The sequence below is a fragment of the Diabrotica virgifera genome, chromosome 7 (assembly GCF_917563875.1).
Source record: "Diabrotica virgifera virgifera chromosome 7, PGI_DIABVI_V3a".
In the NCBI taxonomy this organism is placed as follows: Eukaryota; Metazoa; Arthropoda; class Insecta; order Coleoptera; family Chrysomelidae; genus Diabrotica; species Diabrotica virgifera.
The window spans coordinates 43264-68736 of record NC_065449.1 but is presented as its reverse complement, the minus strand read 5'-3'; the positions used below and the strand labels follow the sequence as shown (position 1 = coordinate 68736).

At 33.6% G+C, this 25473-nt stretch overlaps 1 protein-coding gene across 2 annotated transcripts in view; it reads left to right on the top strand.

The window, feature by feature from the left end:
- The window catches only part of LOC114328441 (uncharacterized), a 58308-nt gene that overhangs the window by 11250 nt on the left and 21585 nt on the right, over nucleotides 1-25473 (top strand). For both annotated transcript variants that reach the window (XM_028277290.2, XM_028277291.2), the window contains exons 5-8: nucleotides 9236-16239; nucleotides 21277-21554; nucleotides 22432-22647; nucleotides 24491-25062. In XM_028277290.2, coding sequence (XP_028133091.2) covers nucleotides 9236-16239; nucleotides 21277-21554; nucleotides 22432-22647; nucleotides 24491-25062 — 8070 coding nt within the window. The remainder of the gene's footprint in view (nucleotides 1-9235; nucleotides 16240-21276; nucleotides 21555-22431; nucleotides 22648-24490; nucleotides 25063-25473) is intronic.

The window sequence follows — 25473 nt, the reverse complement described above, 5'->3', positions numbered from 1 at the left end:
CATTACTCTGTTAGCATCTGCGTATAAAATCTTCGGCAATGTATCGTTTAAAAAACATTTTGCAAAGGATATTGTTTGTCAATATCAATGCGGATTTACTGCTGGAAAGTAAACTATACATCAAATTCAAGCACATAGGCAGATTCTAGAAAAGTCACTAGAATATAACAGATACACACTCTCTCTTCGTAGACTGCTTCAGACTTCAAAGCAGCCTATGACAGTGTTAAAAGAACTGCATTATGTAATGCAATCATAGACTTTGATCTCCTCTTAATTTAGTTAAGTTAACCAAACTAACAATGCAAAACGTAAGCTCGTGCGTTAGAATTCAATGAGAAAACTCTACGTTGTTTGACATTAATAATGGTCTCCTCGCGCTGGCGTGTCTTCTCTTTAATATTGCCTTAAAAATAGCAGTCAGAAAATTAAATATCAGAATGAACTGAACTGTTTTTAATAGATCAACGGAAATTCTCGCATTTGCTGACGATATGGTTGTAGTGGGCAGAAGTATGAGAGACATGGTGCAATGAACGCGGCAAGTGAATTAGGACTTGTGGCAAAGAGGAAAAAACCAACTACGTTATGCGGCAAAATAAACTACTGAAATTCGTATGCCTCAAATTCGTATGTGTCAGGTGCCGAAACGCATTGAGTGGTTTCCGAACGTCGTTATAACGTATGTGAATGTCGTGATAATGTTAGGTTCTCAGTTTTGCAGAAAAAAATTTTATGTTCGAGTACTATTTTAAGACATACGAAAAAGGCCACGAAAACGGTCCAAGCTTAAAACCAACAGTGGTTTCAGCAGAACAGGACAACCTGTCAAACTGCCAGGGAGTCTCTTCGAATACTGCGTAATCATTTTGGGAGTTGCCACTCACCAGAACTAACGCCACCAGATGCGTACATATGGGGAATGTTGAAGGAGTCGGACAGACCCACCGTCTGCCATTTCGGACATACGGGCTAGAATTTAAGATTTTTTCATGACAGAGGTAGTGGCGAATCTATAAATTTGCCTTGGGAGGGGAAATTTGCCTTAGGGGGAAACAACCAAAAGACATAAAAAAGATTGCATAAAACACATAAATAATAACTTACAGGCATTAAGTTCCTTTAATTTTCCTTACTAGCATGTCTATTGGGTTGAATTTGTCTGTCTGTGGTTTCGTTTTCATGTTAGCTAATACATTTTTTTGTTTGAACAATTTTTTTCGTTAATTTTGGACCTTGTTAGGGGATATTTCCTCATTTTCCCTCACCGTAGATCTGCCACTGGGCCAGAGGGTATTTTAACATCTGTTTTATCGGAAACGTGCGTCGACGTGAATAGTATTTGAAGGCTATATCATGTATACTAAATAAATAAATAATCATAAACATTTCAATATTCATTTCAGTACTGTTTATTTCGGAATGGGACGTTTCGATGCCGCCGGTTCATCGCCGGCCGTTTCGATGCCGCCGGTTCATCGCCAGTCCATTTCATCGCCGTCATATCTCGCATTTCCTAGAATTCCTAATTAATACTAAAAATAACTAATAATTGTAACTGTCGAAAATTCGGAAATATATCAGATAGCGATTAATTGACTGGCGATGAATCGGCCGGCATCGGCATCGAACTGGCGGCATCGAAACGGCGGCGATGAAACGTCCTAGACCCGTTTATTTTGCCGCATACTGTATATGTTGGTTTCTAAAAATTCCCGAAATATCCAACAGAGAATTCAAATCAACAACCATACCTTTGAGCAAGTCATAGAATTCACATATCTTGGATCGCTATTAAACGCAACAAACACGACAAGAGACGGTCAATAGCAAACAGAACTGTTCACGGTCTCCAGAAACATTTAAAAAATAAAAATATAAAACGTGCCGCAAGGCTCAATATATACAAGACCTTAATAATACCTGTTTTGATATATGGGGCTGAAACGTTGACCGTATCTCAAAATGATGAAAGACTTCTTGGTATTTTTGAGAGAAAAATTCTTAGAAATATTTTCGGGGCTGTAAATGGTCTGTGGTGTCGAAGATATAACTTAAAACTATATAGAGTTATACACCGATCTAGATATTGTGAAATTCGTTAATTGCAGAGACTTAGATGGGCTGGACACATTGCTAGGATGCCAGATCACGAATACACAAAGAGATTAACAATTTCAAAAACAGAGGGCACAAGAAGTAAAATACGATCACGAAGAAAATTGATGATGTAGAAGATTGATGATGTAGAATGTAGAAGAAGACCTAAAGATTCTAAGGATCAGAAAATGAAGAGAAGTTGCCAGGAATCGACAGGAGTGGCGACTTCTTTGCGAGCAGGCCAAGATCCACAACGGATTTTCAAACCACTTTTGATGATGGCGATGAATAATATATGCCCATTTATGTGAATTTGGGCCTTCTGACACTATCGTTTAACACAGTATGAAACTGCATGGCAGAGATCATATTCAGACACCTGCTGTCTAATTTCCTTCAACATTGACGTGGCATTGACTCGGGTATATTGGCGACGGCACGTAATAGCAATGCTTGCCTTAACAGGGCATGCTGATTTAGCGCCGTCATAGGCACATAGCATTTCTCTCTGCGTAAATGTACAGTTACGATCATTGAATAGTTTAGAGGCTTACGTATCTAGGAGCCGATTTTTTAAAATTTTACCTCGTTTAAACGCACCTTTTATGTCAAAGTCACGTTACCAGTGGTGTACCTAGAATAGGTTGATTAAAATTAAAAAATGGAAACAATATAAATATATTTTACAAAATTTAACAAAAATGCCAAGGGCCGTTAGTTGCCGAGGTATTAAGCTAAATAAAAAAATTAACAAAATGGGAAGTATACAAAGAAGTTTTTTTTTGAGGAGTTTGATATCGTTTTATTTTATTTTTCAACACTCGAAATTTTTGACAAGTATTGACTTTTTGAAATTTTTTGACTTTGTCATTTATCAGATCCGTACGACACTGCAATTTTACAGTACATATTACAATAACAAATTAAGGTATAAACTATTCAGTGATCGTAACTGTACAGATCGTAAGTGACCAAAGCGGATCTGTTTTGAGGTGGATGTGAGAGGTGGCATTCGGATTTTTGCAGATAAAGTTAGGTGACTACTTCAATAATTATAATTGACTTATGCCCCTTCTCAAATATGCCCGGAACATTAATATAAAAATTTAAATATTTAAAAATTTCGGAAAATATCGATTTTTTTCTACTTTCATTGCTTATAACTTTAAAACGATTCATTTTGGAACAAAGTCGCAGGGAAAGAAAATAAAGATAATTGAATTTTGTATAATATACATGTCTTAAATTATTGCCCTTTCTGCAAAATAGCAATAAATAGAATATAGGAAAAGCAGTCGGACCAGATGATATTCCATGATATTCCTGGGGAAGTATGGAGAGCATTGGGAGAGACAGGAATAAGTTGGCTAGCAGGTCTATTTAATAGAATTATGGAAGTTGGACAAATGCCAGACGAATGGAGAAGCAGTATATTAGTACCTGTCTACAAAAACAAGGGAGACATACAACAATGCACAAACTACAGGGCTATAAAACTACTTAGCCACACCATGAAAATATGGGAGAGAGTAATTGATAGACGGATACGTGAAGAAACCGATATATCCGATAATCAATTTGGCTTTATGCGGGGCAGATCAACAACATATGCAATTTTCATTGTAAGGCAAGTGATGGAAAAATACAGGAATAAAGAGACCAACGCTCATAATAATATGGTATTCATTGACCTTGAGAAAGCATATGATAGAGGTCCTCGAGAGATTCTGTGGTGGGCACTCAATAAGAAAGGAGTCCCTGGCGAATAAGTAAAGATTGTGAGAGGTATGTATGAGGGAGTAACGACTAGTGTTAGGACAGGTGTGGGAGAGACTGATAAATTTCAGGTGAAAGTAGGATTGCACCAAGGCTCGGTGCTTAGTCCTTATTTATTCTCATTAGTTTTGGATGAGATAACAGCGAAACTATAGGGTAGTATTCCATGGTGCCTAATGTAAGCTGATGATGTAGTGTTAATAGGAAATAGTGAAAGAGACTTAGAACAAAAACTGGAACAGTGGAGACAAGCTCTGGAGGAAAAAGGTTTAAAACTTAGTAGGACAAAGACAGAGTATTTGGAATGTTCATTTAAAGATGGAGTTACTACAAATAAAATGGTATCTTTGGATGGTGAAATGATTGTGAAAAGCAATAGTTTTAAGTACCTAGGATCGGTATTGCAGAGTAATGGAGAAATAGATGGAGATGCATGCAGTAGAATTAGGGCTGGATGGATGAAGTGGAGAGAAGTGAGTGGTGTGTTGTGTGACAGAAAAATTCCAATGAAGCTGAAGGAAAAATTCTATAAAACAGCCATAAGACCGGCTATGATGCACGGAACTGAATGTGGGACAGTGAAAAAGAAAGAGGAACAAGATGATGATGTGTGGAGTGACAAAGAAGGATAAAATTAGAAATGAGTATATTAGGGGAAGTCTAGGTGTGGCACCAATTGATGCCAAAATGAGAGAGCATAGGTTAAGATGTTTTTTTCATGTTTAACGTCGAGACGTTAATCACCCAATACGAAGAATAGCTGAAGTGCAGATTCCTGGAAGGAGTAGGAGAGGAAGACCAAAGAAGACCTGGTGGAAGACGATAAGGCAGGACATGTTCGTAAAGGGGATTAACATTGATATGACCCAAGATAGAATTGTGTGGAGAAATGCAATTAGGGAAGCCGACCCCGCATAGGGATAAGGCAAAGAGAATTAAGATGAGCAATAAATAGAATATAAGGGGGCAAAAAGACTGTTTTTATTCAACGTTTTTCAACACTTTGGTGGCACTTAGAACCTTCATAATTCGCTTAGAAAATTCTTATATTCTTAAAAACTCACTTAAACCGTCCACCACATTTCATTAAAATCGACCTAATAGATTTTGCATAATAATTTTGCAATCTAAATTTTTTTAAAAAAGTTCAAATTTTTAGAAACTTTCTGAACAAAAAGTAGACCATTTAGAATTTGTTATAGTAGGCCATTTGCTATTTTTTTGCATATAAAGAGGTTCTCTACATATCTAATACACTTTACACAATTAAAATCGGATTATTTAAGCGGTCTCAGCACTGTTTTAAAGTTATAAACAATGTTTTGGCTTATGAGCAACTACAGTGAGGACGTTTGAGTTGGAATAAATTCATTTTCTTGAAAATGGGCGAATCTGGAGATAAATCCCGAAACAGATTGATTTTTATTTTTAAATTATTATTTTTTGGCATAAATATCATACTATTGACGTCATCCATCTGGGTGTGATGACGTAATCTAAATATTGAAATTAATTTAATTCAAATTTTTTTTTTAATTCAAATCCTGTATAAATGATTATGTTAATGTTTATATTAGTGAATACAAAATTGAATAGCCTTTCGATTGAGCTATCACACGGCACCTATTCTCATATAAAAAAATCATCGATTACGTCATCACGCCCAGATTGATGACGTCACTTGTATGATATATATACCAAAAAATTAGAATTTAAAAATAAAAATCTACCTGTTTCGGGATTTATCTCCAGACGCCTATTCTCGAGAAAATAAATTATGCCAACTCAAACGTCCTCACTGTATTTGTTTTTAAGACAAAAAATTGTTTATAACTTTAAAACAGTGCTGATGTCGCTTAAATAATCCGATTTTAATTCTGTAAAGTGTATTAGATAGGTAGAGAACCACTTTATATGTAAAAAAATTAGCAAACGTCTAAATGGTCTACTTTTTCTTCAGAAAGTTTTTAAAAAATTTGAACTTTCTAAAAAAAATTTAGATTGCAAAATTATTCTGCAAAATCTATCAGGTCGATTTTATCGCAATCGCATTTTATCTGCAATCGAATTTGGTGAACGATTTAGGTATGTTGTAAGAATTTTCTAACCGAATTACGAAAGTTCTAAGTGCAGCCAGAGTGGTTGAAAAACATTGAATAAAAACAGGTTTATTTTGCCCCCTTATTTTGTATTTATTGCTATTTTGCAGAAAGAGTAATAATTTAAGACATTTTTATCCAGTCGTTTATCATACAAAATTCAATTATCTTTATTTTATTTCCGTACGACTTTGTTCCAAAATGAATCTGTTTTAAAGTTATAAGCAAAGAAAGTAGAAAAAATCGATGTTTTTCGAAATTTTTAAATATTTTAATTTTTTTATTAAGAGGAAACAGTAGCGATCAACAGGTAGCGAAAACGCGTTCCAAGATTGCGGCTATAATTTTGAATATTTTTTCGAGATATTTGGCACACGTATTCGTAATATAATAAAGAATGGCGGTACAGAGCCCAATTTGAAAAATATATTAATATGTGGAAATTACTCTGTAATTAAATACAATATTAAAAAAAACGAGCCTGTACCGCCATTAGGAGGAACAAAAAAAATACACTTTCTTCAAATAAACTTTTTTATCCGATGCCTAGATTTTGTGTCATTTTGGAGCTACTAAAATTTTTTATTTCATTAGTAGTTCCAAAATGACACAAAATCTAGGCATCTGATAAAAAAGTTTATTTGAAGAAAGTGTATTTTTTTGTTCCTCCTAATGGCGGTACAGGCTCGTTTTTTTAATATTGTATTTAATTACAGAGTAATTTCCACATATTAATATATTTTTCAAATTGGGCTCTGTACCGCCATTCTTTATTATATTACAAATACGTGTGCCAAATATCTCGAAAAAATATTCAAAATTGCAGCCGCATTCTTGGAACGCGTTTTGGCTACCTGTTGATCGCTACTGTATCACCTTAATGTTCCGGGCATATTTGAGAAGGAGCATAAGTCAATTATTATTGTTGAAGTTGTCACCTAACTTTATCTGCAAAAATCAGAATGCCACCTCGCACATCCAAAAATAGACGTTTTTTCACAGATCGGCCCTGGTCTAATATGAAGAGAATCGAAGTTGTTCTGAGAACTTTGTCTCGTTCGACTTTGTTTTCCTGAGTCAGACCTAGTTGTTCACACTTAGTCAAGACAGCGAAATAAGATAATTCGTGTTGCGGAATCTGCTCGTGCACTCTAAAGTCTTTTTAGTTAATACTGTGACGTCATCAAGCGACGTATATATATGACTAAAATTACTCAAAAAGTAAGAAAAGAAAATGATGAATCCGTGGGTTGTATAATGCTTGTAGAAAGTATGGGGCGTATGTTTCAGCACAATAGTAAATCAATAATTGGTTCAGTCTTATTATCACTGTATTAAACAAGAATCATGTGAAATATTTCAGAATGTTTCGCCAGGAGTGCTTAAGCAGGGTACCAATCAGAGGAAAGCTATACTGATGTCTCACTCATGGCGCACCGAAAAAGAACATGCAGTGTCTTTCAACGGTTATGACGTCATCAACACAATTTCTTTTCTTTAATAATCGTTTTTACGTCAAATCTTTTTAAGTAAAAATGCAATTATCATTACAATCAACTGGCTAATCCAAGGGTGAACCCCGCTCCATGTAGCTGCTCAAATGGATACTGCATGCCTCCCCTACATATAAACCGCAAACCGGTTGAATCGAAGAGGGTGAGCGCCGAGCGGAGTTCACCGACGTATCCACTATTTGGAGCCGCTACACGGCTCCATACAAGGGTTCGAACCCTTGTATGGATACGTACATGAGGTAATATTTAGCCAAAAAATAATATGTCATTGTTCATTTAAACATATTGTTAAGATGCAACATTGACAGGACGAGAACTGCAAACAGATATGACTAGATACTGTCGATTGAGAAAACAACGGTAGAGTAAGAGAACAACCGTACAGGAAATTCGAAATTGAGTAAGAAACTGCTATAAGTATCTGTGAATATGAAATGTAGGGAGTGGAACTAATTGCCGTCCTTCATAAAAGTTACAAGGCTTTTGGTGGAGTTTAATGAAAGAACAGAGTTAATATACAGTTTAAACCATAAAGAAGAGGACATATGACTATTAGTAATAGTGTGGGAACCTTGGATGCTAAATTTGCATTTACTAAAGCGTCATGGGTACCTATTGGCTTGTGAATATTAGGTCCTAAAACCAAAAAACTTAAGTTTTCCATTTTAGAGAGGATTTTCCATTTTAAATTTATTTTCCATTTCCACAAATTGTTTTTCCGATTATATCGCCATCTATAATTCGAAAAAATGTGTCGAATAAAGGTTAGTTATTTTTACGTAAGGAATACAAATGTGAAATAAAAAATGGGTGTTCCTATTTAAGATTTTAAAGTAACCCTCCACCCACCTACGTGGGGGTCGTGTTTGGTGTCATTCGATAGATTTTTGAAAAATATTGAACACGTATTTTTCAGTTGTTCGATCTGATGTTCATTTCGCGAAATATTCGTTTTTTTTGTGAAAATCTCCGCTCAAATCGTCAGATTTTTGAAATATACACTGTTCTTCATTTACTTACTTAACTTGCCTTGTCTTAATCTGACGTTTGCGAGGTTTTCTAAGGATTAATTTTTTTACAAACTGCCCCCAACGCACGCTTGTGTATTAAGAGCCATATTATATGGTATGGGTACATTTACAGGGTACAAGGTTTCTTACCGTTGTGATTTCTTGATGCGTAAGAGCAACACACAAAATTCCCACTCGGTCTCCCCTACCATAACCGGTCAACTCTGATTAACTGCATAAACTTTTGATTTATAAATCATATCCTTTTTATTTAGGTGTTATTTTAGCATATAAAATAAAATATATGGAATATGTAGCAAAGAATACAGTGACGAGTTCGCTAATAACCGGCAAAATAACGGAAAAGACAGAAAACTAATACGCTGTGAAATAAAAAGAGATGAAACAAATATAGGTAGGTGGAAAATTATGAATAGAATCCTATAAATTCACATTATATGGTTTCCCACCTTTAGATGTATCGGTGTCAAACTGTCACAATATGATGTAAATTTATAGGTTTATATTGATAATTTTCAACCTCTACTAGTTTCATCTCTTGTTATTTCACAACGTATTATGATTTCCGTCTTTTGCTTTATTTGGCCGATTCTTAGTGCACTTATCACTGATACTTATTTGTATTTAAAATCGTTCGGTTTTTAATTCTTATAATAGGGATCTATTTAATATTTACTTTATTTGTATTAGAAAAATAATAGCAAATATTTTTCAGAGTACTCAACGACAAAGGAGATGATTACACTAGCAAAAGGGAAGGCGAAAGAAGCTTAAAATCAGATGAGCAGAAAAGAAATCTTTCTAGGGGGAAAACCACTGAAATTTCAAAACCTCCCATTAGTCTTGACGATTTAAAGTGTTTGGAGGTTGACGTGCAAGAAAAAATAAATGAGGCAGCTAGTTTAAAAGAATTAACTGAGAAACGAAACAAAATTGCCACAGAATTGATGTTTGAAAACATAAAATCAATGAATAAGGACAAAAAACATGATTCTAAAAAGAGCCGCTCAAAGTCTGATCATAATATCAAATTAGATAGGGATGTACGAGCTTCTTCAAATGAACGGCATTCAAAGAAATCGAAAGAACCTGCTGTACCGAAGGTACCTTCAAAAATTGTAAAAGAAGTAACCAGTGGCTTTGCTAGTACTTTATCAGACATTGATGACAAAATCAAAGAAGTGAATAGAAAGCGGGAGGAACGTAGTAGTGGCTTTGGTAGTACTGTATCAGATATTGATGACAAAATCAAAGAAGTGAATAGAAAGCGGGAAGAACGTAGTAGTGGTTTTGGTAGTACTTTATCAGATATTGATGATAAAATCAAAGAAGTTAATAGAAAGCGGGAAGAACGTAGTAGTGGCTTTGGTAGTACTTTATCAGATATGGATGATAAAATCAGAGAACTGAATAGAAAGCGGGAGGAACGTAGTAGTGGCTTTGCTAGTACTTTATCAGACATTGATGATAAAATCAGAGAAGTGAATAGAAAGCGGGAAGAACGTAGAAACGCGTACTTAAAAGATGAAAAGAATAAAACACAAGTACAAAAATTGAAGGAACAAACGGAAAAGGAAGGAAACCGTACATCAGAAAGCAACAATTATAACAAAGATGTTAAGAATTTAATTAAATTTGAAATTAAACGTTTGGAAGATCCCCGAATTAAACATTTGGCAAATCCTCTTAAACAAGAAGCCTCAAAAACTAATGCGAATAATTTGAAAGATTCTAAAACTGAACATGAAGTAGACACCGCTAGTCTCAAAAGGTTGGCTGAAAAGTATAGTCAGAAACCCCGAATTGCAGATGAGGTTGATAAAAGTATTACTAAGAGTATTGAACAAAGTATGAAATTGTCGCCTCAAATATCGCCCGTAATATATCGGCTGTCAGATCCACCGCCTCCTCCACCAGCTAGTCTTGTAAAATGTTCACAGTTGGAACCACAACTTCCGCCATTCAAACCTCCTCTACCTACGTTAACACATAATCCAGTTTTAAGGGGAAGTCACCCCACAGCACGGACTCATCCTCAAGGTCCAAATATTCTGTTATCCCCCAGAGAAAATTTTTTATCTCATCCAAGTCCCTCTCCACTTATGTCACCAAGGGAGACTTTTGCTTCAAATACTCAATTGGCTTCACCAAGAGATAATTTCCATGCAAATTCATCTGTTCCTATGTCCCCAAGAGATAATTTCCATGCACATTCATCTGTTCCTATGTCCCCAAGAGATAATTTTCATGCAAATTCATCTGTACCTATGTCTCCAAGAGATAATTTTCATGGAAATTCATCTGTACCTATGTCCCCAAGAGATAGTTTTCTTTCTCCAAGGGAGACTGTCAGTATATCCCCTAGAGACAATTTTGTTTCTGAGTATGTCAGAGAGGAGTTCAATTCTAGACGGCCTCGCGTTGATCAGACCTCTCCAATTATGTCTCCAAATAATGTACACGTTACACCTAATATGCCGCAGAGGTATAATCAACCATTTAATAATTTTAATCAAATGGAACCACCTCGGTTGGATTACTATCCTCAAAACATATGTCCCTCTCCTCAGTATAACCATATTCCACCACTATTATCAGCGGATGCTTCTCATTACCAAGACCAGAAGCCGTTTCAAAATGTAAATCCGTATGGCGTCGTTAATAGAGAACCGTATGCACCCAACGATTTAAGATGGAGGATAGGTGATAACAGACATTGGGAAAGAAGAGATTTTAAACCTAGATTTGGAGGGCCTATGACATATAGAGAACACAGAGAAATGAGAGAAAATAGTAGAGATCCTAGAGTGGTTAGAGATACAAGGGAGAGAGATTCAAAAGATGTCAAAGATATTAGAGATCCTAGACTGAATAGAGAGGGATCAGTTAACAGAGAAAATACTGTTACAAAACAAACCTTGGATGCAGCTGAAAAGATTAATAGGGATCCAAGACTAAATAGAGGAAGATCATCAAGTCGTGAAGATTCCAAATTTGATCGACTGTATTCAAGAACAAATAGGAATCGATCACGTTCAAGATCGAGATCATCAACTAGAACGGAAGTGATTGAAGGTGACACATTTTCATCTCCATTAGATAGTTTGTATAACAGTAGAGAAGAACAGAAATCTGGTAAAGGATATGGAGTTCAGAGTTTTAGAATACCTAAAAAGAAAAAAGATGAAAAAGAAAAGGCTAAGGAACCAGAGGTCGAAACGAGTAAAGAGACTATTAGTCAAGATGAAGAAGGGCATGATTATTCAAATAAAACTATTGATATAAGTGATAATGAAGAAGATAGTAAAACTTCAGTAAACTGTGTAGATAACAAAGAATCTGTTCCCGTATCGACTTTAATTGAAACTAAAATTAAATCAGATCCTAATAAGAACTTAAATAAAGAGGAGATACACAACAGTTCGGTGTGTATCGATAACGATGTATTAGAAGTAACCTCAACCACAATGGATATTTCTTCTCCAGTATATAAAGAAGAGGAATCTCAGCCTTCGGTTAGTGAAGAGCAAACTAAAAGTGATGTCACTGATGACAAAAAAGCTGAAAATATTTCTAACTCTCAAGATAGTAAAACTTCGACAAAAATCGAAGAACCCGTTAAACCTCCCGTCACTGAACAGACAATACTAGCACAATTTTTTGCTAATCTCCTAGGAAGCCAAAATAAGAAAGAAAAGAAGACTGCCTTATATTCTCTAATTAGTACATTCTCCGACAGTTTTAGTCCAAAGGAATTGGGCAAAATAACTAAAATTATTCATGCCAAAGAAGAGGATCAAGACAGTTCTGATGAAGAACTTTCCCAAAAGCCAAGTGTATCTAATACCGAGGAGGGTAATTCCCAAAAAGAAGCAGTGGAAGAAGATAAGGTAACACAAGAGCAGAATGCAGATGACACCGCAGATGAAAAGATTATTCCCAAACGTAAATTAAGGCAGAGAAAAACTCCATCTTCAGTTAAACAAAATATTGTTGAAGAAAATATTGGAGAACAAAATATTGGTGAGCAAAATACTAGCGAAATTGAAGTTGACAATGATGTATCATTAAGTGAAAACGTTTTAAGTAGCGAAAACCTTTTAGAAAAGACAGGAGATCAGTTGGACAAAGAAAGTGGGGTATTGGTTAGCGTAGGGGAAAGAACAAAATCAAGAAAACGAACTGCAACGTTAGGAAATAAGGCTAGAAAAAAGGCTAGATCTGAATTGGATAAGCTTCATGACGATATCCAAGAAATGTTTATTAGAGATGGTGTTTTAACTGCATCTGGTAAGCGTATGTGTCATATGTTAAAAGACGATAAGTTTGCGATGAATTCAGAAAACGTTGAATGTAATGCAGAAGAAATAGTCACCAAACCAGGTAAAAAACCTCAGCCGAAAAATAAAAATCAAAATAAAAAAAAGACTGAAACTGAACTTAAAACTATGAAACATATAAGGGTAATTATACAGAAAATACCTGATACAAGTGTTGATGAATCTGAGGCATCGAGACGTTTCACTAGAAGTATGACAGTTACAGAAAGCGATGATGAATCTTCTATAAGTACTGGGGTATCAATGTCAAACAGAAATTCAGATATCGAAGATGCAGACAGTCGTTCTGATAAAGAGGATGATAATTTATCTACAGGTGACAGTCATAAGTTAAAATCATCAAAACGAAAACGACCGAGAAGTAATTGGGCGGCAGGTATAATTAAAAAAAAGAAAAAGAAACAAAACTTGGATGAATTAACGAAGTTGAAATTACCTGAAATTGAAATATCTCCAAACGAATCATTACTTCCCACAAAGGAATTATTACTCCCCACAAAGGAATTATTACTCCCCACAAAGGAATTTTGGATAGATTTTTCGTTACAGAAAAAGTTCTACAGTTGTAAATTGTGCAATTTTCAGGGCAGGTATATAACAACACACTACAAAGTAGAACATCCAGATTCCGAAGTATTAAGTGCTAGATTTAGTCCAGCTCTGGCTGATGAAGCAATAGCTGATGCCCAAATGAATATGGAGAAATACGATAAATATCAAGTGGTAAAAAGTACAAAGATCTCATATGTATGTCGTTTTTGTAAATTTACTACAACTGTTTTGCCTACGCAATTTTATGATCATTTAACAACCCACACCGGCGAATACAGACACGTTTGCACACATTGTCCTGTTTCATTTTGCACTAGTAAATCATTTAAAGCACACGTAAATAGTAATCACCAAGGTGCAGATGACAAACCTGTAGTTCGAAAGGTTTTTAATGATGTAATCATATTTGGATACTTGTGTGCTGAGTGTAACTATGTCCAAACTAACAAACAAACAATAGAGCAGCATATAAAGAAGTATCATTCAGGTGAAACTCCCATACATAAAATTAATCTGTCTACTATTTTTGACAAACAAATTGAAAAGTTTTGCGAACCAAAAAAGTCAATAGAGGAAAATAGTAGCAGTAGTACAATAGTACATAATATAAATGATGCAGAAGCTACTGAAAATGATATGACTTCTAGTGAACTTCCAAGTAGTGATATTGCACCTTGGATGAAAAAATACAAGTCGAAGCCAGGTCCAAAGCCAAAGAAGAAAGTGGAACGTAGAAAATCAACTAGTGTCGCTCTTCCTTCAATTAGTGAACCCCTAGAGGTTACTAAGGCGCCTAACATTAGACGAGGTATTAATTCTGATATAGATCTTGACAAAATTTTGCCCGTGAGATCTAAGCGAGCTGCTAAGGAAAAAGCACAGGAAAAATTAAAAGAAATAATGGAAATGACGGACGTTCCATCTAAAAAGAAAACGGATGAAAAGCTTACAAATGATAGTTCTGGTGCTAATGATATTTCGGATAAACCAACAAAGGATAGTTCTTCCCTTGATGATATTTCGGATAAACCAACAAAGGATAGTTCTTCCCTTGATGATATTTCGGATAAACCAACAAAGGAGAGTTCTTGCCTTAACGATATTTCGGAAAAAACAGCAATGGATAGTTCTTGCTCTAATGATATTTCGGACAAACCAACTGATAGCCAATCTACTAATAACGAAAATATTTCTGTTAACGAAAAAACTAATCAAAAAGAAGAAAAAGTTTCGCCAGTTAAAATAAAAGCAGAAGTAATTAAAAAAGATCTAGATATGAGTATGTTTACATCCAAAATAGATATAAAAGAAGAAAAGGATAAACCCGAACAAGATCGTCTTTCCAAAATTGATGACCTTAATGTCACACACGAAAACAGAACGTCTTTAAATTTTGTGGATAAGGTATGTGACCGAATTAATCTAAGTGAGATTAGCATTAAACAGGAGCAACCCGAAGAATTTATAGAAAACGTTCATCATACTGTAAACGAAAGCCCTAATACAATGCCTGTATTAGAAAAAATTGTTTTCACTTCGACCCCTGCACCAAAAATAAATTCCGAACCTATTACAGAACAAACCATTGAAACACCTAAATCGGCGTTAGGGGTTTCTAAGAAAAATGATAACAGTATAATTAATATACTTGAAAAATTACAAGGAAGGTCATCAGACAATCATTTTAGCAATAATCCATTTAGCGACGACGATGCTAATGATAATGAAGATCCTCCTCCATTAATCCACGTCAATGAATTAACCGAGTTGAGTCCTTCAATTAAAGTGTTAGAAGTGTGCGGCTTGATTAAAGTGATTAAAACAGATCAGTTATCAACATTTTACTGCCTTGTTGATCTATGCTCCTTTTCTACAGAAAACAAAGATTCATTTCAGAAACATTGTAAAGAAAACCATTTAGCGCTTGATTTTAAGAAATCTAACGTGTGTGAAACATGTGGCGTTGAAATTATCTCATCATCAGATGGTAGCTTATTGGAAAACTTATTTAAACACACAATAACAGATCACTCGGATTATATTTATAGTGAAGAAGTCAATGAGAATAGAACTAGTACTGCACCAAAACCTCAAATGATAAGACTTAGAAAATTAAGTGGTGATGCTCTATCCAATAATCAAAATTCTGAGAAAGAGAAGCCCGATGAAAGTGTAATTTGCAATACAGAAAAACATGTTGGTGTTTCAGAAACAACTATTATAAATGCCAGAGACATCAAAACTAATGAAGTAGAGAATAATCCATTCCCATTCAAAATTGCCGAGGTTGTATCACTTGCAGAAACTCCAGAAAATCCACCACCTCTTACCCCTATAAATAAACCATTGCAGCTTGTTGTTAAAGAAGCCAAATTAACATCGACGGAGTTAGCAAAGCCTAGAAAATCGACAAAAGCTATTTCCAAGTTTATTAAAGAAGTGGAAAAATTGTATAAGTGTCCACAATATTATTGTTTATTTAGCTCTGATTCTGGTGATGAACTACAGCAACATGTAAATACAGTCTGCAGTCGAACTGCAGATAAAGATTCGATGGTTCCTTGTGTTTATTGTGATTTGAAAACTCCCTGGGAACATCTTGTGGTTCATATTGATATAAGACATGCAAACTGCAAATATGCCTGTCCGTACTGTCTATATAGAGCATGTTTAAAATCGTATGTAACTTTGCACCAAGAGAGAGTCCATCCGTATCAAAAGTTTTCTGTATTAACAGTGAATTCAAATAAAACTCAAAAGAAATTTACCATCACTGATGCTAAGCTAGATCCTAAAATGTTATGCAAACCATATCGGTGTATACCAGGTAAGAAATGTATTTAAGTACTAAGTATTGTAATTTTTGTTTATTTTGTCTTATAATCTAATATATGAAAGTGACGAGAATATAAGAAGTTTTATAAAACAAATTTATGAACCTAATTTTCTTATCAGACCGTGTTCTTAGATAGATGATAGATATGCTCTTATTCATAAGACAATTATGTTTAAAACGCACTGACTCGTATAGTAAATTTATAAAAATAACAAATTACAGTTGAACTATCAAGTATTTTACCAGATCATGTGTGAAAATTTCATCCAAGGAACATTGAGATTTGGCGTTATTGGAAGAGCTAAGACCAGTCCTTCACAATTTACAAGAAATATAATCCATTCGTTGTACGTTATTGATCTCAGGAAAATAAGAATTTGAGTGTGTTTGTGCATACGCAGTATCCACAAAAGTTGAATGTTGGATTAGAATTTTGGGAGATCATATATTATTGATCTTTTTTGCATCCAAGATTTGTCATAAAATATATCTTCAATTACTGCGAAATTAAATTATTCCTGCACTTCAACATTTTCAAATTAATTATATTATGCATATGTTATGCATAATATGTTCATGTTTATATTGCATAAAATATGTTCAGAACGAACGTTTTCGGATCTATCAATCCATCATCAGTGAACTCGTTATATTTGCTAACTAGCCCCAGAACCCAACAATGGTACCCCTGTCTGTACCTATTTTCGTTGGTGGTGTGGGTTGTCCAAGGTATTTTCAAGATTCTTCTATAAAGCCAGAATCTAAAGGCTTCTAACTTGTTCATCAGTGTTATGTTGAGTGTCCAAGCCTCCGTTCCATATAAAAGTATTGACCGCACATAGCAATGCAGAAAACGACATCTAAGGCTGATATTAACGCTACTGTTACAAAATAAGCTTTTCTTTTTAATAAACCTTTGTCGGGCTACCTCTATTCTCGCTCTTCTTGTTTATAATCAAGATTGATGCGACGATTCCATTTAATATTTGGTGCTTTTATTTGTGGTATCTTATTGCAATTTGGGTCAATAATATACGATATGCGGATGACTCGGTCTTAATAGCAGACAATATAGAAAACCTCCAAAACCTCAATAAAATTCGAGAACATAGCGAGAACATGGGATTTAGAATCAACATAAAAAGACGGAAGTTCCTTATAATCAGCCGTCAATTATGTCAACATCAAAATGCAAGACTAGCATATAACAACCAAGATGTAGAGCGCGTAAGAAAGTTTAAGTACCTGGGAACCTGGCTATGTGAAGACTGGATGTCGCATATGGAAATGAAATGTCGGATAAAACGAGCCAGAAGTGCATTCATGAAATTCAGAAACGTCTTTACGAACTCTAACTTTGACCTAAGCCTAAGACTAAGATTCACGAAATGCTTTATATGGTCGGTGCTCCTATATGGCACGGAAGGATGGACTTTAGAAATAAACACAATGAATAAGCTAGAGGCATTTGAGATGTGGATTTATCGACGAATCCTTAAAGTTCCCTGGACCGCAAGAATAACAAATGAAGAAATCCTGAGAAGAATTGGTACAGAACGACAACTGCTATGCACAATTAAACAGAGAAAAACGGCATACCTGGGGCACCTAATTAGAAACGAAAGATACCAGTTTCTGCAAACCTTAATTGAAGGAAAGATCGAAGGAAGAAAATGTCATGGCTCCGTAATGTCAAACAATAGACAAGATTAAGAAACATAGGAGACCTAATACATACTGCAAGGGATAGAGAAAAATGGTCAAACGTGATCGCGAACATCCATTAGTGGATTGCATAAGAAGAAGAATTGCAATTTACTATTTTTTATTATAAAATATTATAAACATATATATTAGTCAAGGAAATGAAGCATTTTGGCTCGCAATTTTTTCGTCCAGCATGGATTTACTTGAAATTTTCACAGAAGGTAGGGAATAGTCCAAGGATCATTTTCTATATCATGCCGCTGTACGCTAAAACCTTGGGGGTGGTTGCCACCCCATCTCGTGGGCGGGAATTTTTTATTACATTTTAACCATGTAAATCGATGTAAAAAGTAATTCTTAGAAAAAAATGTTTTTTACATTTTCTTCGTAAAACTAATATTTTTCGAGTTATTCGCGCTTGAAAGTAACAGTTTTTTGACGAAAAAATCGACTTTTTTAGAGGGTTTTGTAAGAATACCTCGAAAAATATGCATTTAATCAAAAAAATTGTGGATATCAAAATTGTATCTTTTAGTAACACAAACCAAATTCTTTTTCTCTATTATCTTTAAGATCAATACAAACCGAGATACGGCATGGTAAAAGTTAGCTTTTTTCGTCAAATGCATAATTTGAAATATTCAAAGCCAAATAACGGAAAAACTTTGCATTTTTTTCGAGGAAAACTTAAATAATGTTTTTTAAAGTATACAGTAAATCCTTTCAAAAAATAATAATAAAAAGTCTAAAAATTAAGCGACATAAATGATCAAAAAAAGGTCGGTATTGTACCTGCTTTGCTCTATGAAAAAATCAGTGAAAACAACCACCTAACTACCCTCCTAATTAAAAATTGGTCTTTACCTTTCTGTAATTCCTTTTATATTTGTATTATCAATACACCCAAGAAGTTTGATTTATTTAAAAGGCCTAATTTTAGAAAAATTGGAGTTTAAAGAAAAATTAATTTTTTGCAATTTCCCATTTTCCAACATTAACTTCAAAATTTCTCCGAAAATACTGGAGATACGAAAAAAATCATGGACTACTAAATTGTAGCTTTATTAATAACTAAAATTCTTTTGTACATAGATTTTCATTGCAGTGAACAGTTAGCGAGATATAGCTGTATAAATCCTCTATTTACGAGCAAAGACCCCCTTATTCGAGCCCTTTAAACCCACCCTAATTAAAAACTAAGGGATCTCACGGAATTTAGTTTACAGAGTCTTATAACTCTTCAAAAATCCTACAGTCATTTTTGAAAAAACTCTTTATCGCCAAAAATGCAGGAGCTATGTTTATAAAACGAATTTTTTATTTCGAAAAATTCGAATAGTCCGCTTATGGATAATTTTCAATGTATGTATAATACCACAGAACCGATTCGTATACTGGAAGATGACTAAAAAACTATTTGGATTTGTATTTGTATATATTTGTAAATTCGTATTTTTGTGTAAATTAATGTTTTTGTAATTCTTTAATTCTACTTTTTTCTGTATAGATCTATTCAAATATCTACTTATAAAAACTGTAATGTTAAGGGTGGTTTTTAAGGGTTGAAATATTATATTATATCCTAAAGTATAAAACAATCATTATTTAACCAATCAAAACCAAATTTTACCCATATTAAAGTTTACAATGTTTTTATATAATTTTTGACAATAAGGGGTAGTCTACACCCCTAAAAATAATCAACGCCCTTAAGCATGATATAGAATATGAAGTACAGGGTGAGATGATCCTAATCCCAAATTTTTATGTAAATCGATGCAAGCCGAAATTATTCTTTTGAGAATAAGTAATTTTTTTATATATCTCCAAAAAGGGTGGTTTTAAGGGTTGAAATATTATGATAGTATATCTTAAAGCATAAAACAAACATTATGTAACTAATAAGAACCAAATGTTGACAATATTAAAGTTTAAAATGTTATTTTATAATTTTTTACAATTAGGGGTAGTTTTCACCCTTAAAAAACCAAAAGCGTACAACGGCTCAATATAGAAAATGAACTAGAGGGTGTAATGAGCCTAATCCCAAGTTTTTGTACAAATCGATGCTGGACGAAAAAATTGCGAGGTTTTGCCATTTTTTCAGCTTCATTTCCTCGACTATATACAGTATGTCCCTGTAAGTTGTATCCATATGGAAAACTTTTTTATTATTAATTTTACGAAAAAAAGTTATTCTTTATAAAAAGCTCTGCATGGTCCATAACATAAGATTTAACCATCAAATATCAAATTTTTTTAATATTATACGAGGTATGTCAAAAAGTTCGAATTTCACTCAAGAGTAAAGTAGCTTTATTTTTCACAATATTGAAAATTGCTATTATGAAAAGTTGTTTGGAATTAAAAACTGTATTCTAGTATGCATGCAATTACACCCTAATTGAAATTTTTTTTTTGAAAAATTATGGACAACTAACATTATTTTCAGTTATTTTAATTCAGATTACTCTTTTATTATTAATTTTACGAAAAAAAAAGTGATTTTTAATAAAAAGTTCTGCATGATCTAAAATCTAAAATACAACCATCTTATGTCAAATTTTATAAATTTTATACGAGGTATGTAAAAAAATATGAATTTCGCTCAAGAGTAAAATACGTTTATTTTTCACAATATCGACAATTGTTATTATGAAAAGTTATTTAGAATTAAAAACTATGTTTCAGTATGTAATTACATCCTTCTAATTGAAATATTCTGAACTATAAAGGTACTTTACTTTTGATCTAAATTTATCTTTTTTGACATACCTCGTATAAAATTTATAAAATTTGATATAAGATGGTTGTATTTTAAGTTTTAGACCATCCAGAACTTTTTATTAACAATCACTTTTTTTCGTAAAATTAATAATAAAAGAGTTATCCGACTTGAAATAACTGAAAAAATAATGATAGTTATCCATAACTTTTCAAAAAAATTTTTTTTTTAATTAGAAGGATGTAATTGCATATTAGAATATAATTTTTAATTCCAAACAACTTTTCATAATAGCAATTTCCAATATTACGAAAAACAAAGCTACTTTACTCCTGAGTGAAATTCAAACTTTTTAACATACCTCGTATAATATTCAAAAATTTGATATTTGATGGTTAAATCTTAGGTTTTGGACCATGCAGAGCTTTTTATAAAGAATAACTTCGTAATTTAATAATTAGTAATTCGTAAAATGAATAATAAAAAAGTTTTCCATATGGATACAACTTACAGGGACATACTGTATATATATTTATATATTATAAAATAACTTTATTTTACTTAGACAAAACAATTAATCATGTTAATAATTTTAGGTTGCAATTTGGAATTTTTGTTTGAGAATGAATTTTCAGACCATGTTAAGGAAGCACATAAGAATAACTTTTTTACTTGTGGTCATGAATCATGTACCAGTCGAGTAACACATGCAAAATTATTACAACACTGGTCAATGTCTCATAACGTATCTGTATACCAATGTGGTTATTGCACAAGCAATTCTTGTGAAATCAAAACGATGTATCATCATTTGTCAAATATACATCCAAATCTTTATCCAGAAATACTGTTTAGATTTATCAGTCCCAAAATGGTAAGTATCAGTATATATTTTTTAAGTAAAACACCATCTACATATTTTATATGTGTCCCAGAAATGATGATTTGCACATGATTACTTTGATATCAACATATCTTATTTTTATGTTATGTTTATAACATGTTAGGTTCCATACTCGTTGGTTGTATTCATAATTTGAATAGATTCAAGCAATTTTGAAAACCGGAAAACATTGATTTAGAAAGAATCTGTCGCCGTAGAAAAAAATGTTTCAAACAATAAATGTAGCTGAGATAATTTTGAACAAAAACGTTCATTACCAGTATTTGTGTAGAAAGAACCGTTCTCTCAGAAACAACGCTTGAAGCGATCGGCCATTTTAAATGTCATCTTATGAGCGCATTTTACACAAAAAGTGTGAAATGACGCTTATTACACATTGGATCCGCCATTAAACTACCAAATTTAACAAAAAAATTTACGTTTTTATTGATATTTTCAATTTCTGCCATGTTGGATCTGCCATTTTGTTTTTCAAAGAAAATAATATCAGATTCGTAATCAGCGATGCCAAAAAACCCTTAAGTACGAAAGTAATTCCGAAGTTTATGAACAATATACGCTTTTAAAGCTTCATGACCACCTTTTCAGCATTTGGAACCACAGTGCGGCGTACCTACATATTTCTTGGTAAATCGATGTTTTCCTTTTTCCTTTTTTCCCTTTTTGAAAATTGAGGTTCGCAGCAAAATTCAGCTTGTTCGTACAATTTTTAGATGTTAAGAGGCATTTTCGTCCCTGACGACAGGACTAAGATTTTTTTGCATGAGCACATTTATTCCGAATATTATTAGTTGTTGATCTATGTATTTAAGTAGTTATTTGAATTTACAATGCTTTAATTTCGTAGCCACACAACGTGTTTAATACTCCTGAAGCATTTACGAAAATAAGAAAAATTGTAAATATTACAAACACAATATCAGATAATACAGAACTGAAGTTAAAATTACCTAATAGCCCAAGTTTACTAGTTTCTCCACCTAAAAGTAGCCCATACGCTGATTCAAATATTAATTCTGCAGATGCCAATAGATCTCCAGCATTACCTACAACATCAAGTCTTGTAAGTATAATTTACGTTAGATATATGTATAAATTAAAAGCGACTAACAAAATACCCTATTTTTATTATTTTTTCACAATATTACAAATATTTTCTTTATTTTTAATAATTGTAATATGCAACGATTACGCACTTGGTACGCATTTTACTATATCAACTTTTACTATAATATTTTCTTCTACGGCCGTGCTAAAAGAGCCACTTTCACGCACGCATTTCGTTTCCGAAAGTTGCACTTTCCCGCAGGGCGTGCGTGAAAGTAAATTTTCCCGCACGGCGTACGGGAAAGTAAAATACCTGGAAATATGGCATTATGGTAATATATTATAATACATGCAATAAACTAATATTTAGATATTATTTACTAATTTATTTCAAATTTATCTTATTGTGTTCATGTTTTAATGAAATTAGCGCGATTATTTCATTCATAGGAGATTCTGACCAATAGAAAGCTACAGAAATCTGAATTAAATCGATAATTTTTGATAATCTCCCGTCGTTAAGTGTATTACGTCAGATGCCCTTCGTTGGTACGAAAAAATACATTCAGTGACATTAATGGCAATTAATGTTTTAAAAATTATAAAAGTGATGACTTTCAATCGTCAAATATTTATAAAAACTGTGTGCTTAATGGTACTTACATATTATATAAATTACAATAAAATTTTGGTTTTGAACAGTTTTATTAATGAAATAATCGCAACAAATTGCACTCGACCTCTGAAATTAATATAGAATTTTTGCTCTCGTGACACTTTGACATCTCTGTCAAAAGTGTCACTCGGGAAAAATTCAATAATTTCAGAGCTCTTGTGCAATTACTACTGATAATTCGATGAAATAAAATTATTTTGACATAATATTTAAAAGTCAGATCAGTAGACAATTACAATGGTTTTGAATCGTCGTCGTGGTAACCCATTATATTGAAAGTTTGGTTTTGACAACCTTGTCAAAGAATTAATGTGTGTATTTTCACTTCTAAATAAAAATTGATATAACTCTATTTTTTGTGGCTTTTTTTCAAACATACAGCCATAGAAAAAATATTGTTCCTAACTCGACTGCTTGCCCGAACTCCGCTATCGCGTCGTTCGGGTCAACGGCAGTCTCGTGCGTGAAAGTATCACTTTCCGCACTAGTTAGGAAAATAACTATTTCGAATATTGGAAATAGTTTTACTCTTTCTGCTCCAATGACTTTAATTTTGATTAATATTCTATAATAACATTGCATACAACGCTGAAAATATGTTTTTTTCCTGAAAATTTTCAGGAGAAGAAATTCTCCAACGAAAATGCTGTGTTCCGTTGTAGTTGATTTCATTGGTTTTGGTGAAATTTCGTGCCAAACTCAAGCTTGTCAAAAGCTCGGCTCGGCTCAAGTCCATCCCTATCTGTTACATCTATCAGCCGCTGGCCAGTTCACCTCATTAATCCAACAAACATGTATAATGAATTCCATTATAATTTTTACTTAGAACAAAATAGTGAGGTGGTTATCCTCTGTCTTTCTCATCGCCGTTGTAACACTTTTTTGTGGATTCCAGTGCACTTCTACAAGTACTCTCTACTTGTAGATAATTTTCAGACCACTTGCTGTCGTCGTTAATGACTAGTTTTGGTCAACTCTGGGTGTTCATTCTCCCGTCTCCCGGTATCATCTGTATATGTGAAGCCTTCCCTTGGCGATGAAAGACTAGGGTCCACACTTGCATCAGTTTATTTAGCAAAATGCAATTTAAAATGTTTCGTCAAATCTTTAAATTTTCCGGTAATTATCAGTAAGTCGAATTTTTCAGTTTTTTTTGTAATTTAAAATACATTATACTTTACAGATACCATCCAAATCTTCAACACCATTAACAGATCCTTTAGATATTGACACGTTGATAGAGATGCCGTCGCCTACAGCTTTAAGTGATAAGAAATTACAAAATATAATGATTGAAGAATCCCCATCATCCAAGCAGAAACCTTCAGTTGAGCCAATGCCTGAAACTTCTTTAGAACAAATTAGTTTCAGTGGGGGAACGCAAGGAGAGAAATCGAGAGAGTGTGATGTCGATCCTTTGGAATTAGGAGAATCTGTGAATTCCCAGAATTTTGGGGATAGTTCTGAAGATGAAAATGACAAATCAAAAAAGAAATTTGGTCTTCTCGGTTACCAATTATTCAGATGTGCAGCTTGTGAGTTCTCTTGTTCTAACTTAAATGACTTCAAGAAACACATAGCCAAGTCACTATTGTGTAAAGATAAAGATAATTCTAACAAGCCATTTGTATGCGTCCATTGTAAGAAATCTTTTAGAAATTCCAATATTCTTTGTGATCATATACAGTGCCATGGCATTCTTCGATATTCATGTTCTCTTTGTGGAAACAAGTTCCCTACGTTTAGACAAGGAAGGTAATTATAAATTTATTATTTATATTTTATGTTGTAACAAACTAACTTCTTACGCTACGCCCCTGGAGGGTGACTGTAATATTATGATTGTCAAACCCCAACACATGGCATTCCGAGAGCCCGGTACCTACATGGCCCAATGCCCTAATTTTGTGTGGTCCGAATTTTTTGTATACATATATTTAAAGTTTTGCAAATGTGAGTAGAACACACAGTAGACCAGTAAGGATCTGCGAAAAAACGTCTATTTTTGGATGTGAGAGGTGGCATTCGGACTTTTGCAGATAAAGTTAGGTGACACCTTCAGTAATAATAATTGACTTATGATCCTTCTCAAATATGCCCGGAACATTAATAAAAAAATTAAAATATTTAAAAATTTCGAAAAACATCGATTTTTTTCTGCTTTCT